This window comes from Polypterus senegalus, chromosome 3 (genome assembly GCF_016835505.1).
Source record: "Polypterus senegalus isolate Bchr_013 chromosome 3, ASM1683550v1, whole genome shotgun sequence".
Classification (NCBI taxonomy): Eukaryota; Metazoa; Chordata; class Cladistia; order Polypteriformes; family Polypteridae; genus Polypterus; species Polypterus senegalus.
The window spans coordinates 182,324,947-182,338,980 of NC_053156.1; the positions used below are offsets into that span (position 1 = coordinate 182,324,947).

General features: G+C 36.5%; 1 protein-coding gene across 1 annotated transcript in view; it reads right to left on the minus strand.

Moving 5' to 3' along the window:
* The window catches only part of abcb10 (ATP-binding cassette, sub-family B (MDR/TAP), member 10), a 130,171-nt gene that overhangs the window by 13,468 nt on the left and 102,669 nt on the right, over positions 1 to 14,034 (minus strand). Inside the window, exon 11 of the mRNA XM_039748287.1 lies at positions 4,172 to 4,215. Coding sequence (XP_039604221.1) covers positions 4,172 to 4,215 — 44 coding nt within the window. The remainder of the gene's footprint in view (positions 1 to 4,171; positions 4,216 to 14,034) is intronic.

A 14,034-nucleotide genomic window follows, 5' to 3' on the forward strand; every position in this document is an offset into this window, starting at 1 on the left:
AGTGCTGGGGGGAAGAGGATCAGGGACACCCGGAGTGCTTCTGGGTACACAGCCGGTGCTTCCGCCACACAGGGGTGTGTCTGCGGAAGGTTACTGAAGGAGACCTGGAGCACATCTCGGTGGCTATAACAGGGGCCGCCTCCCTCCATTTGATGGCTGGAGTCGGGTGAGGAGTGGACAAAGTCTTGCTGGAGAGGAGTGGAGGCGGCCAGAAGAAGAGAGGCACTGAAGAGAGAGGCCTGGACTTTAGGGTGATTGGTGCGAGAGGCACTGGGTTATACACATAAATGTAAATATTAGTGTAAATAAATGTGGGTGTTGGGTGACAAAACGTTGTCCGTCTGTCTGTGTCCGGGGCTCGTTCCACAACTGTTATGCTGTACGCACATCATTTGAAGTTTCACATGAGGACTCCCACTTTTGATTGAACATAACTGTATCATGCTGTCCATATCGCTGGGTTGCAAGCAAATGAGAAACAAAAAAAGTAATTTCAGTTACTGACTTGTTCACTGTATAATTTACATGTAACTTTACTTATTTGGCTGATTCCTTTATCCAAGGTAATTACATTTATGATACAGTTGGTTACATTTCTTTTGGTTTTCCAATTGGAGCACAGGCAGGTGCTCATGGTTACAGTGTCAGTAGTGGATTTGAACCCACAACTTCAGGGTTTGAAATCCAAAGCCTTAACCACTGTGCTACACACCCCCCTCCTCCATTCATCAACAGGATTGACAGCCCCATATTAATATTATTTATCATGTTTCTAATTGCACATGCTTCATTCCCACAACTGCTCTTCAATGAATTGCTAATGTCTTGGCATAAAAACAGAACCAGTCATTTTTTATTTACTTCAAACACTGTTTCTGAGTATGCCAGTTTTCCTTCTTTATGCCAAACATGTTCTGTTTAGGTTGATTGGACATTCCACACTGGTCCCTGTTTGAAAGATTGTGGTCAGTGCTTCACCAAGTTTATGGCCTCAAGACCCAGTTTTACCCAACAAAGTTCACTGGTGACCCACGGGCAAAACTGAGCACGATTACAAATGAGAAATAAGAAACTGAAGAGCTCTGGGGCCATGTCTAGGGCTGTATCCTACCCTATGCCCAAGGCTTTCAGGAAAGGCATTGTCCTCATAACCCAGCACTGGAGGAAAATGTATGTATATACTTAGTTTATTCTAGAAGTGAAATGCAAGAAAAAAGCAACAACAAAAAATAAAAAAATAGAAACACACTAAACTTATGTGGAGCAATTGCAACAGAAGGCAGGAGAAGATGTGTAAATTGTAGCATAAAAAACACAATCTATTGAACAAAATACAATGTTTCTCTGTGTCTAGTGGTAAACAGAAATTGTTTCAAGAACTGGCAAGAAAAATAATTCTGAAAGTAAGATATTGAATGAGTATGTACGTGTGGGTATGTACACAGTTGCAAATTGTTTACCTCTTGCTTCAAAGTGATATGCTTTTTTGTGTATATATTTTCCTCTAAATATATAGATACTGTAGATATATATAACTGCAATTATAATATTAATTTTGAGAAATGCAAAACTAAAGGTTTCCAAAAAGGGACATAAAATGCTTCCAAAAAGGGGGACACCTTGTACCAAACAGTATAACTTTGCAAAGACATGGGTTATGACATCTACACTTGGTGCAATGATAAATTACAGATTGGTGCACAAAGAAAAATGCATTTCAAGGTTGTGCATTATAAAATGTCTTGGTTATGTACTGTAAAATCCAGCACCAAATTTGTTATTTATGTTATTTAGCCAATATTATTTTTTTTATACATATAAACACTTTCTTTTAATCATTTGGAGTGTTATACTCATTACTCTTCAGCCATCTGCAACTTTTTTTTACTGCATAAGCAAAATAACAGCCATTCATTTTTGGGTATGTAATTTATGTGCAATAATGTCAAAAGCAATTTTGCACTTGGGGATTTTAAGAAATGATTGCAGAGAGTAAGAACAGCAGCATGGTTTGGTAAGAAATAAAAATTGGCCTAAAATGTCTAAATTTTAAATTTACAAAATGTCTACAGTTACATATGAATTCAGATCAAAAGAAGCAGAAAAGTAATTCAAGTTACATGTTTGCTTCAGTTCAAAAAAGAGGATAATAACTCAATTTCATTTGTGAAGGTTGAATCTATGCTTTATAGATCATTGTTGTCAATGTTGGGTTCTACTTCTGAAAACTTTAAACACAGTTCTGCTTCTAACTTTAGCCTCTTGTGTATTTATTTTTAAGGAAATATTGAAGGTTACCAAACTCTGTATGAAACAATAGGCTACTGCTGACGATTAATACTAATAAAACTAAAATGAAATGTCAGATATGTGTATTTTATTGTTAACAATTGTTAAAGTTTATCTTCAAGGTACAATAATCTGCCTTAATCGGCCAGTTTCTAAAACTGCTTTAAAATGATGGTACACAAAACAAATTCACCAAAACTAAAAATCTTTTAACGTTAGCAAACCATACCCGAGAAAAAGAACACAGCCTGCTCATTTATAAGTCTTAGTGAGAAATAGAGCATTTGGGAGTATTGTGGAAGATAAACTGAGTTTTGAAAGACTTCAATTTGGAAAGACAGAAGCAGAGTTTGAAAACACGACCAGTGTGAGATGGCACAGTGAAACCACGCCCCATGTGAGCACTGAGATAAATTTTTGGCTAATCTGTAATCACAGGTTCTTTTAAGTTCCACTTTTTACTCTCCTGTATTCATACATGGATAAACAACTACTTTTATGTAACAACTAAAGAACACTTTCATTTATGTGTACATTTTATTTTAAAAACCAAACATTTTGTAAAACTGGAATTCATTTTACTTTTTACAATGTTATCCTTGTCAAGGACACAGCCCTCAGTTTGAAAACCGTTTGCTTAGACAGTAAGGGATGCTGATTAATGGAATTAAGGAAAAATAATGCATTATACCTTTGAAAATGAATTGCATGAATTAACATGTTAATTTTCACACTGCAATATATATATATATATATATATATATATATATATATATATATATATATATATATATATATATATATATATATATATATATATATATATATATATATAGTGGCACAGACAGACACCAGGCACAAGTTTCAATTCACAGCAAGCACATTCATTTTGTGGGGAAGCGCTTCTCCATCGCGCCACATGCCAGCACAGTACTGTAAAGAACTTCAACACCAATAAGTACTTTTCTTTCTTTGCATTTATCCTATGGTAAAAGCTAAGGAATAAAACTCAGGGATATTTATGTAGATTTTGTGTTTGTATCTATGAATAATTATGTTCTAAATTTAATTTTCCATCTATGCTCTTTTTTCCTATACATAAATTCAATGGCTTGTTAAAAGAAATTAACCCAAATTTGTATACCTTACATCCATATCTATTCTAGAGGTAATAGTGGTTAGTCTTGATGACAACTCAAGACAGCTTTTCAACAGCATACAAAAATATTTCAAGGAATCTATCTACTGTACTTTAAAATGCATAAAATATTGGGACAGCCTAGCTAAACAAAAAAGCTTGATGGACTGAACAGTCATTTGTAAAATTCATGTTTCTTAAGTTTCTTATCAGTGCCTCAAAAAACTTTTACTTCCAAAAAGGATTTCTCACTTCTATTTAAAGTGACAGGTAAGTTGTTGTAAGGGAAATACAAACACCTGAAACATTTTTTGCTAGTGTCCTGTTGTCCACAAGGTGTTTCATGTAAAGGTATTCCTGGGCAGGAAAAATGAGACACGATCTCCCTTAGCGTGTACAGTCAACATATGAAATGAAAGGACTAAATACGGCAAAAGGTCAAAGATGATGCAAAGCTCAACAGTTAGCAAGCACGCTATAAACCTCAAGTACAAGTGATATATAAGATCTTTAATCAAATGATATCTGGAGATTTTTTACTTTTGTTACGCAAATACAATAATGTAGAAACATTACTGCCGTGTCCAGACAAGGTAGAAATATATCTAGAAAGCCTTGATATCTCAGCAAGGAAAATACTTTAAAACATAAAACATGCTGTAGGTTATATTAACATCTTTTTCATAGTAGTAAGTTGTAAATAAAATGTACATTTACAGAATCTGAAGTAAATATATACTGTACCTTTAATAGGGCTCGAGCAATAGCAATCCTCTGTTTTTGACCACCTGTTAAAAAATTTTTAAATTGTACATAAATTGTACTGACATATATGCATAGGTAATATACTATAAAATTTTAATTCCATACTTAAGAAATAATATGGGTCTATTTTCTACATTGCCTCAGATATTCCTTTTATCTGAAGTAAAAACTAGTCGAGTGAACGGTTCACTTAATATTCAACTGAATGAATCTCTTAATTTATTAATTTCATTTAGGTTTTGTTATTTAATTTTAATTTACATTTTAAACAAACAAGACATAACAACAACACACAACTTTATCAAGTGAAAAACACCATAGCAAGTGTATTAACAAGTTGTTTTCAAATTTGGAACAGATCTTCATAAGAGAATTAGACTTTTTACATTTTGGGGTAATACAGAACATTGCTTTCCCACTGAGTTATAGAGCGTGGATTGAGGCAAGCAAGTTAAGTCTTCATGCAGCTAGTGTGGTGCATAATATTACAAACAAGCACATTTTTTCCCTTCTAGCATTACTCTAAATATTGATGTTAATGCATTAAGAGTTATCTTAAATCCAAGGCTATACTAAACAGAAGACATAAAAACATATTTCTCAAAAATGGTTTAATTGCAGGTCATTCCCAGTACATGTGGCTTAATAATGCTGGCACTTTATGACATCACTCACTGGTTAGATTGTGTACTGTGCACACTTTAAACAAATTCAGATGAGATATGAGAAAAATAATTAATAATAAACTGAATTATGGGTTGCTTGGCACATATTATCCCATAGATAATTAAGGGGTACATCCCATAAGACTGTTTTTTTGCTTTTTAAGTGTCTAAATCCTCATTCAAAGTAACAGGCAATCTCTCAGGTATGCATATAGGTTGAAACTGACAATAATTACTGGTGGCTGGTGGACACAGCAAACCATACAAAGAAGATTTAGAACAAAATTTAATTTCCACGGCTAACCAAGCAGGGGTAGTTTCCTGGATTTCCTCAATTTTACTTAAACCTCAACTTAGGCTTTAAGGCTACTAAAAGTAATGTTTATGTTCTTAGTTTTCTTATTTAAGTCACAACTTTCTCTATAACTACTGTCCCAATTAGTAACCTGCACTGACTGTTATAATGGTAGTATTGATACAAACCCAGAATCTGCATGATGGATGCAGAACAGATGAATAAGAGTGCAGAGATAGAAGTATGCTAAAGGAAAAGCTGGCGGATTGGATGAAAGAGACAGAAGGAGTGCCACGATGTCTGAAATGGACCGATAATAGAAGGCACCACACATACTATGAAAGTACTTTGTTTTTTGTACTAGGCACTGTTGATTTCCTTTTTTCGTTCCTAAGTAAGACCATTACCCAATATAAACAAGATACATACTGATATATAAAGATGGCAGAAGATACTGTAATATGGTGATCAGGAACAAAGAAAATGATTAGATTGAAAATACTGAAATTTGGTAAACTGCAAGGTGTTTTAAAAATAACAGTAAAAAACTGTTGAGTCCAAATCCACCTGTATGCAATGAAACAAAATATTGTGCCCATAAACTATGTTTTTTTAAAGGAAGCCAAACAAAAATATATAGAAAATGTGGCCTGAAAGTTATGTAACAATATATCAAAAGAAGAATTTGAACGGATAGAAGCAGAGAATGATACAGTAAAAGAAAGGGAGTTAAGGGGAAAACACTTAAAATTATATGATAAATAATACTGTTTGTTAGTTCTACAATAAAAATACAAGCATCAGAAAGTCAAGATAAAATAAGAAGAATAAGAGAAATAGGGAAACAAGTAAAAACATGGTTTAGGGGATTTCTCTCCAGAAATTGAAAGCAGTGAAAAACAAAAAGGTGTAAAATTAAATAAATAGGCAGATTATTTGTGTAGAAAGAAAAAGTAGATATTTTCACTAAAATAATACAAATGAAATGAATTTTAACAACATGTGAAATATTGTTTCTGAAGGTGAGTGAGAAACTCTACTTTACATTTTATATATTTTTATATACAGTTAGCTCTCTGTATCCACAGGGGACTGGTTACAGGACACTATATGGATACTCAAGTCCTTTATATAATATGGTGTATTATTTGCTACTACAATATAAATGTTATGCAAATAGTTGTTACACTGTATTGTTTAGGGAATAATGCTTTTGGCAAGGGACACTTTTCAAAAGATCTAAGATTTTTTTTTCCCTGCTAGAGATACCACTTTATGCTTCATCTTAGCTTTTAAGGGATTGCTTTAACCACTTAATTGTTTTTAGGAGTCACAGAAACAAAGGGTACAATGTGATGCCAAGACCATCACAGTATCTTACAGTTAGGACTTCTGACAGAAAGACTTTAAACAAAGTCCCTATCAATAACAACATTTTCAGTGACTTAAACTGTAGTATTTAATTTACACTGTATTAATTACCTCAAAGCAGTCTGTGTAGGTCAAAGCCATTTCTGGCCTGTATAGCTTTGACACACGTGTATATATAGATAACCTTACAGTTAAAAGTCGGTGCCCTAACCATGTGTCTGCGAGTTGATGGACTGACTAGCTTTGTTTGACGTTCTTCAGATTCTAGAATATGTATATGTCTTTTGTATTTTGATTAAAAGCTGTAATACTGTGGAAAGTGTAAAGATGGGAAGCGTTTAGCACCTTTGTGATTGGTATCGCTCAGAAGCTGAGGTAGATCGGTGAATGAGAAATAACTATCCTTTTACAAAGGTGGCAATTGCAATTGCTGGGGCTGATTGATCTACAGAGTACAGCAAGGGTGCTTCGTGTGAGCAGAGCTAGCCAACTGAAGAGCAGTGTGGTGGCTCAGTAATTGGCTGAAATATAGAAGCTGAAAGTTTGCTCCAGTTAGGTACTTTTTTAAACTCCTATGCCAGGAGGCAACAACAAGGTATTCCTAAAGGTCACAGTATCAGCATGCATCTGCAAAGAAAACAATATTAAATGTTATTTCTACACTGAAAAGAAACAAAAGTAAAAGACACAATGTTTCAGCTGTATAGCTTTCATCATAATAATAATAATAATTCTTTGCATTTACATAGCGCTTTTCTCACTACTCAAAGCGCTCAGCAATTGCAGGTTAAGGGGCTTGCTCAAGGGTCCAACAGCTAAAATGTTGCATTTTTTTTACCTTCTTTCATCTTCATTGTAGAAATAACTCTCAACTTTTTTCTGTATATACACTTTTGCCCACACACACGCACATATATACATATATATATATACATACACATATATATATATATATATACATATATATATATATATATATACATATATATATATATATATACATATATATATATATATATACATATACATATATATATATATACATATATATACATATACATATACATATACATATATATATATATATATACACATACACACATACAGCCTTAAATGAAAACACACAAACCAATATTTTGTCCAGCTTTACTTAATGCAACCTATAACATCCAAGTTAAAGATATCACAGCTACAGTTCAGTAGAATTTTGAAAAATCAAAAACAAGACATACTGAGATTAATAAAGGATCACCCCCCTTCTAAACAATATTTGTAAACTCAATCAGGTGTAAGTAACCACCATATCCATTGCAGACCATGGTTACTGGCTTCCACCTGTGATCAAGTGTAATCAGTGTGTTCCTGAAGCACAATGTCCATATATTGTATATAGTGCATCTGGAAATTATTCACAGCGCATCACTTTTTCCACATTTTGTTATGTTACAGCCTTATTCCACAATGGATTAAATTCATTTTTTTCCTCAGAATTCTACACACAACACCCCATAATGACAACATGAAAAATATTACTTGAGGACTTTGCAAATTTATTAAAAATAAAAAAACTGAGAAATCACATGTAAATAAGTATTCACAGCCTTTGCTCAATACTTTGTTGATGCACCTTTGGCAGCAATTACAGCCTCAAGTCTTTTTGAATATGATGCCACAAGCTTGGCACACCTATCCTTGGCCAGTTTCACCATTCCTCTTTGCAGCACCTCTCAAGCTCCATCAGGTTGGATGGGAAGCGTCAGTGCACAGCCATTTTAAGATCTCTCCAGAGATGTTCAATCGGATTCAAGTCTGGGCCACTCAAGGACATTCACAGAGTTGTCCTGAAGCCACTCCTTTGATATCTTGGCTGTGTGCTTAGGGTCGTTGTCCTGCTGAAAGATGAACCGTCACCCCAGTCTGAGGTCAAGAGCGCTCTGGAGCAGGTTTTCATCCAGGATGTCTCTGTACATTGCTGCAGTCATCTTTCCCTTTATCCCGACTAGTCTCCCATTTCCTGCCGCTGAAAAACATCCCCACAGCAAGTTGCTGCCACCACCATGCTTCACTGTAGGGATGGTATTGGCCTGGTGATGACCGGCCTGGTTTCCTCCAAATGTGACTCCTCACATTCACACCAAAGAGTTTAATCTTTGTCCAGGCGGGCTGCCATGTGCCTTTTACTAAGGAGTGGCTTCCGTCTGGCCACTCTACCATACAGGCCTGTTTGGTGGATTGCTGCAGAGATAGTTGTCCTTCTGGAAGGTTCTCCTCTCTCCACAGAGGACGTCTGGAGCTCTGACAAAGTGACCATCGGGTTCTTGGTCACCTCCCTGACTAAGGCCCTTCTCCCTTGATCGTTCAGTTTAGATGGCCGGCCAGCTCTAGGAAGAGTCCCGGTGGTTTTGAACTTCTTCCACTTACGGATGATGGAGACCACTGTGCTCATTGGGACCTTCAAAGCAGCAGAAATTTTTTTGTAACCTTCCCCAGATTTGTGCCTCGAGACAATCCTGTCTCGGAGGTCTACAGACAATTCCTTTGACTTCATGCTTGGTCTGTGCTCTGACATGAACTGTCAACTGTGGGGCCTTACATAGACAGGTGTGTGCCTTTCCAAATCATGTCCAATCAACTGAATTTACCACAGGTGGACTCCAATTAAGCTGCAGAAACATCTCAAGGATGATCAGGGGAAACAGGATGCACCTGAGCTCAATTTTGAGCTTCATGGCAAAGGCTGTAAATACTTATGTGCTTTCTTAATTTTTTTATTTTTAATAAAATTTGCAAAAATCTCAAGTCCACTTTTTTCATGTTGTCATTATGGGGTGTTGTGTGTAGAATTCTGAGAGAAAAAAATGAATTTAATCCATTTTGAAATAAGGCTGTAACATAACAAAATGTGGAAAAAGTAATGCGCTGTGAATACTTTCTGGATGCATATATATGCAGCGGAGAAGTAGTGTGTTAAAGAAGTTATGAAAAAGAAAAGGAAACATTTCAAAAATAACGTAACATGATTGTCAATGTAATTGTTTTGTGACTGTTATGAGTGTTGCTGTCATGTCATCAAGGATTTGATTATCATTATTTCTTTCAATCAGGTTCGTATTTGGAGGATGTGTTGTGTTCAAGTTATATTCCGTGTTTGTCAACCATTGTAAAGATAACAGGTTTCATTCACTACCCAAATCGGTACTCGTGAATCTGTGACTCATGAAGATGTTTAACAGGCATTCCCCGTATTAAGTTGTGGATTGCCTGTGAATATTTAATGGCAGTGTGTCTATGAACTTAATTTAAACTTAAGATTTACACCCTGCTTTCCTATTGATATGTCTACAAAGGCTTGTTCAGATTCACAGGGTTGATCCTTTCTTACTGCGTCAATAAACAGCTCGTCTTCATCTTTATCTGAGACATCACACGCTTCATGCACGGGTTTACCTTTCCCAGTCCTGCAAACTTTAGCGAAGTGGTTTAATTTACCACATTTTTTACACGGTCTTCCTTTAGCTGGACATTGACTTTTTCTACCATGTGCTTTTTTTCGGCAGTACCTGCACTTATGAATATGCTTGAATGCGTCACACGCTTCATATTCTTTTGCTGCCTTCTTAATTGTGTAATGCTGACAGATGACCTTATATGGGCAGGCACTCAATTACGTGGGAGGCGTGACGATGAAACCTGCCTAACTTTTGTAAGTAAGCTGTAAGGAATGAGCCTGCCATATTTCAGCCTTCTACCTACATGGGAAGTTTGAGAATTAGTGATGAATCAGTGAGGGCTTTGCCTTTTGTTAGTATAGATATATAAATTGTCTTCCGAGAAAATCACACACACACACACACACACACACACACACACACATACATACATAAAGATATATATCCACACACACACACACATTATATTATATTATATTATATACTAGCAAAATACCCGCGCTTTGCAGCGGAGAAGTAGTGTGTTAAAGAAGTTATGAAAAAGAAAAGGAAACATTTTAAAAATAACGTAACATGACTGTCAATGTAATTGTTTTGTCACTGTTATGAGTGTTGCTGTCATATATATATATATATATATATATATATATATATATATACACACATATACACACACACACATATAAACATATCTACATATACACATATCTATATATATATATATATATATATATATATATACAGTACATATACACATATCTATATATATATATATATATATATATATATATATATATATATATATATATATATATATATATATACACACATATCAACATATATATACACATACATATACAGTGGTGTGAAAAACTATTTGCCCCCTTCCTGATTTCTTATTCTTTTGCATGTTTGTCACACAAAATGTTTCTGATCATCAAACACATTTAACCATCAGTCAAATATAACACAAGTAAACACAAAATGCAGTTTTTAAATGATGGTTTTATTATTTAGGGAGAAAAAAAATCCAAACCTACATGGCCCTGTGTGAAAAAGTAATTGCCCCCTTGTTAAAAAATAACCTATCTGTGGTGTATCACACCTGAGTTCAATTTCCGTAGCCACCCCAGGCCTGATTACTGCCACACCTGTTTCAATCAAGAAATCACTTAAATAGGAGCTGCCTGACACAGAGAAGTAGACCAAAAGCACCTCAAAAGCTAGACATCATGCCAAGATCCAAAGAAATTCAGGAACAAATGAGAACAGAAGTAATTGAGATCTATCAGTCTGGTAAAGGTTATAAAGCCATTTCTAAAGCTTTGGGACTCCAGCGAACCACAGTGAGAGCCATTATCCACAAATGGCAAAAACATGGAACAGTGGTGAACCTTCACAGGAGTGGCCGGCCGACCAAAATTACCCCAAGAGCGCAGAGGCGACTCATCCGAGAGGTCACAAAGACCCCAGGACAACGTCTAAAGAACTGCAGGCCTCACTTGCCTCAATTAAGGTCAGTGTTCACGACTCCACCATAAGAAAGAGACTGGGCAAAAACGGCCTGCATGGTAGATTTCAAGACGCAAACCACTGTTAAGCAAAAGAACATTAGGGCTTGTCTCAATTTTGCTAAGAAACATCTCAATGATTGCCAAGACTTTTGGGAAAATACCTTGTGGACTGATGAGACAAAAGTTGAACTTTTGGAAGGCAAATGTCCCGTTACATCTGGCGTAAAAGGAACACAGCATTTCAGAAAAAGAACATCATACCAACAGTAAAATATGGTGGTGGTAGTGTGATGGTCTGGGGTTGTTTTGCTGCTTCAGGACCTGGAAGGCTTGCTGTGATAGATGGAACCATGAATTCTACTGTCTACCAAAAATCCTGAAGGAGAATGTCCGCCATCTGTTTGTCAACTCAAGCTGAAGCGATCTTGGGTGCTGCAACAGGACAATGACCCAAAACACACCAGCAAATCCACCTCTGAATGGCTGAAGAAAAACAAAATGAAGACTTTGGAGTGGCCTAGTCAAAGTCCTGACCTGAATCCAATTGAGATGCTATGGCATGACTTAAAAAGGCGGTTCATGCTAGAAAACCCTCAAATAAAGCTGAATTACAACAATTCTGCAAAGATGAGTGGGCCAAAATTCCTCCAGAGCTGTAAAGACTCATTGCAAGTTATCGCAAACGCTTGATTGCAGTTATTGCTGCTAAGGGTGGCCCAACCAGTTATTAGGTTCAGGGGGCAATTACATTTTCACACAGGGCCATGTAGGTTTGGATTTTTTTTTCTCCCTAAATAATAAAAACCATCATTTAAAAACTGCATTTTGTGTTTACTTGTGTTATATTTGACTAATGGTTAAATGTGTTTGATGATCAGAAACATTTTGTGTGACAAACATGCAAAAGAATAAGAAATCAGGAAGGGGGCAAATAGTTTTTCACACCACTGTACATACACTAGCAAAATACCAGCAGAGCGCGAAGTTCTGCCTTAAAATTTTTATTAAGAAGAAAATTAAACCTTTTTAAATTGAGGGAAAATATAAAAATAATTATTTGTTAAGGATCTCTTTGTATACCACATTGTGAGTTCGGCCATCCGGTTGTAATATGACCAAGCTGTGCGCTGAGCTTACTCTTGAGCATGCAACGTACAGTTGGCCATGTGAACAGTAATCTTGTTTCAGATCTCACAGCTTGGATTGCTGCTGTCATAATTGGTTTGAGTTTCATGGTTTGTTTCAATTACGACAGTATTTGTAGGACTTGTTTTGAAGAGACATTCGGCATCTGTCAAGCGTTGTAAGTATACAACCGGTTTCATCGATAACTTCACATCTAGCTTTTGAGAGTTTAAACATTCATAAACATCAAAGTGTCCACTACTGAAATCGTCACCTGTGAATCTAAGATGTTTAAGAGGCATTGGCAGTTGTCGAAAGGTGTAAAATATTTGGCCATTTCGGTACACTTGAAAGTGACAACCGAACAATTTAGTGGCAGCCATCAACTCACATGCAGAACCATAGGTGAAGGGCTTATGCATTTCTCTCTTATAGTGCTCCTGTGTAGCATAATTATCTCCTGTACCGTCATCAGTCCACACCTTGAACCTGTCCCAGTCATTCAATACATAAGACACAATGTTCCTCCGGATATCAAGAGTAAGCCTGATATGGCCATGCAATATGTAACAAAGAGAATGGAAAAGGCAGGTGCCATCTCCGGGCATGGAAAGCACTCGGTAAGTGACAGTTCTTTGATCAAAGGTGATCACCTCGATAGACATGTTAATGGGGGTACGGTTGGAATTATAAAGGAAATGGGTACCTGAACAATGTAAAGTAAGTCTAAAATACCTACACAATAACTATAATCGTAATAAATGAACAATAAAACAGCGGAGAAGCCGTGGATTAAATTAAAAGGCTGTAGTTATCAGCAGGGAGATGTGAATCTCGTGGCGTAGTAAGGAAGGGAATGTAGAGACTGGAGCGACGGACGGCCTTATATCGACAGGCAGCCAACAACGTGGGAGGCGTTCGGATGGGGGACCCAATGCCGCCTCACACGGTGACCGCGCTGCAGGCTATGGACGTATATATGTACGTAAGTAGGAATCAGTTAGCGTTGGGAACCCGCGTACCAAATTTCTTGAAGATGGGCCCATAAGTAACAAAGACCATTGAAAAGTTCAATATGGTGGCCGACAGTGGCACCATACCACTGAACTAAGTACGTACTTTGGTTTCGGTTAGCGCAGGGTAGCCGCCTACCAAATTTCGTGAAGATGGGGCCATAAATAAGAAAGTTCAACATGGTGGACGTTGTCGACCGTTATGACCATTACACGTAGAATTTTGAAATGAAACCTGCTTAACTTTTGTAAGTAATCTGTAAGGAATAAGCCTGCCAAATTTCAGCCTTCTACCTACGTGGGAAGTTGGAGAATTAGTGACGCTGGAAAGTTCAATATGGCGGCTGACAGTGGCGTCATACCACTGAAATAAGTACGTACATTGGTTTCGGTTAGCGCAGGGAAGCCGC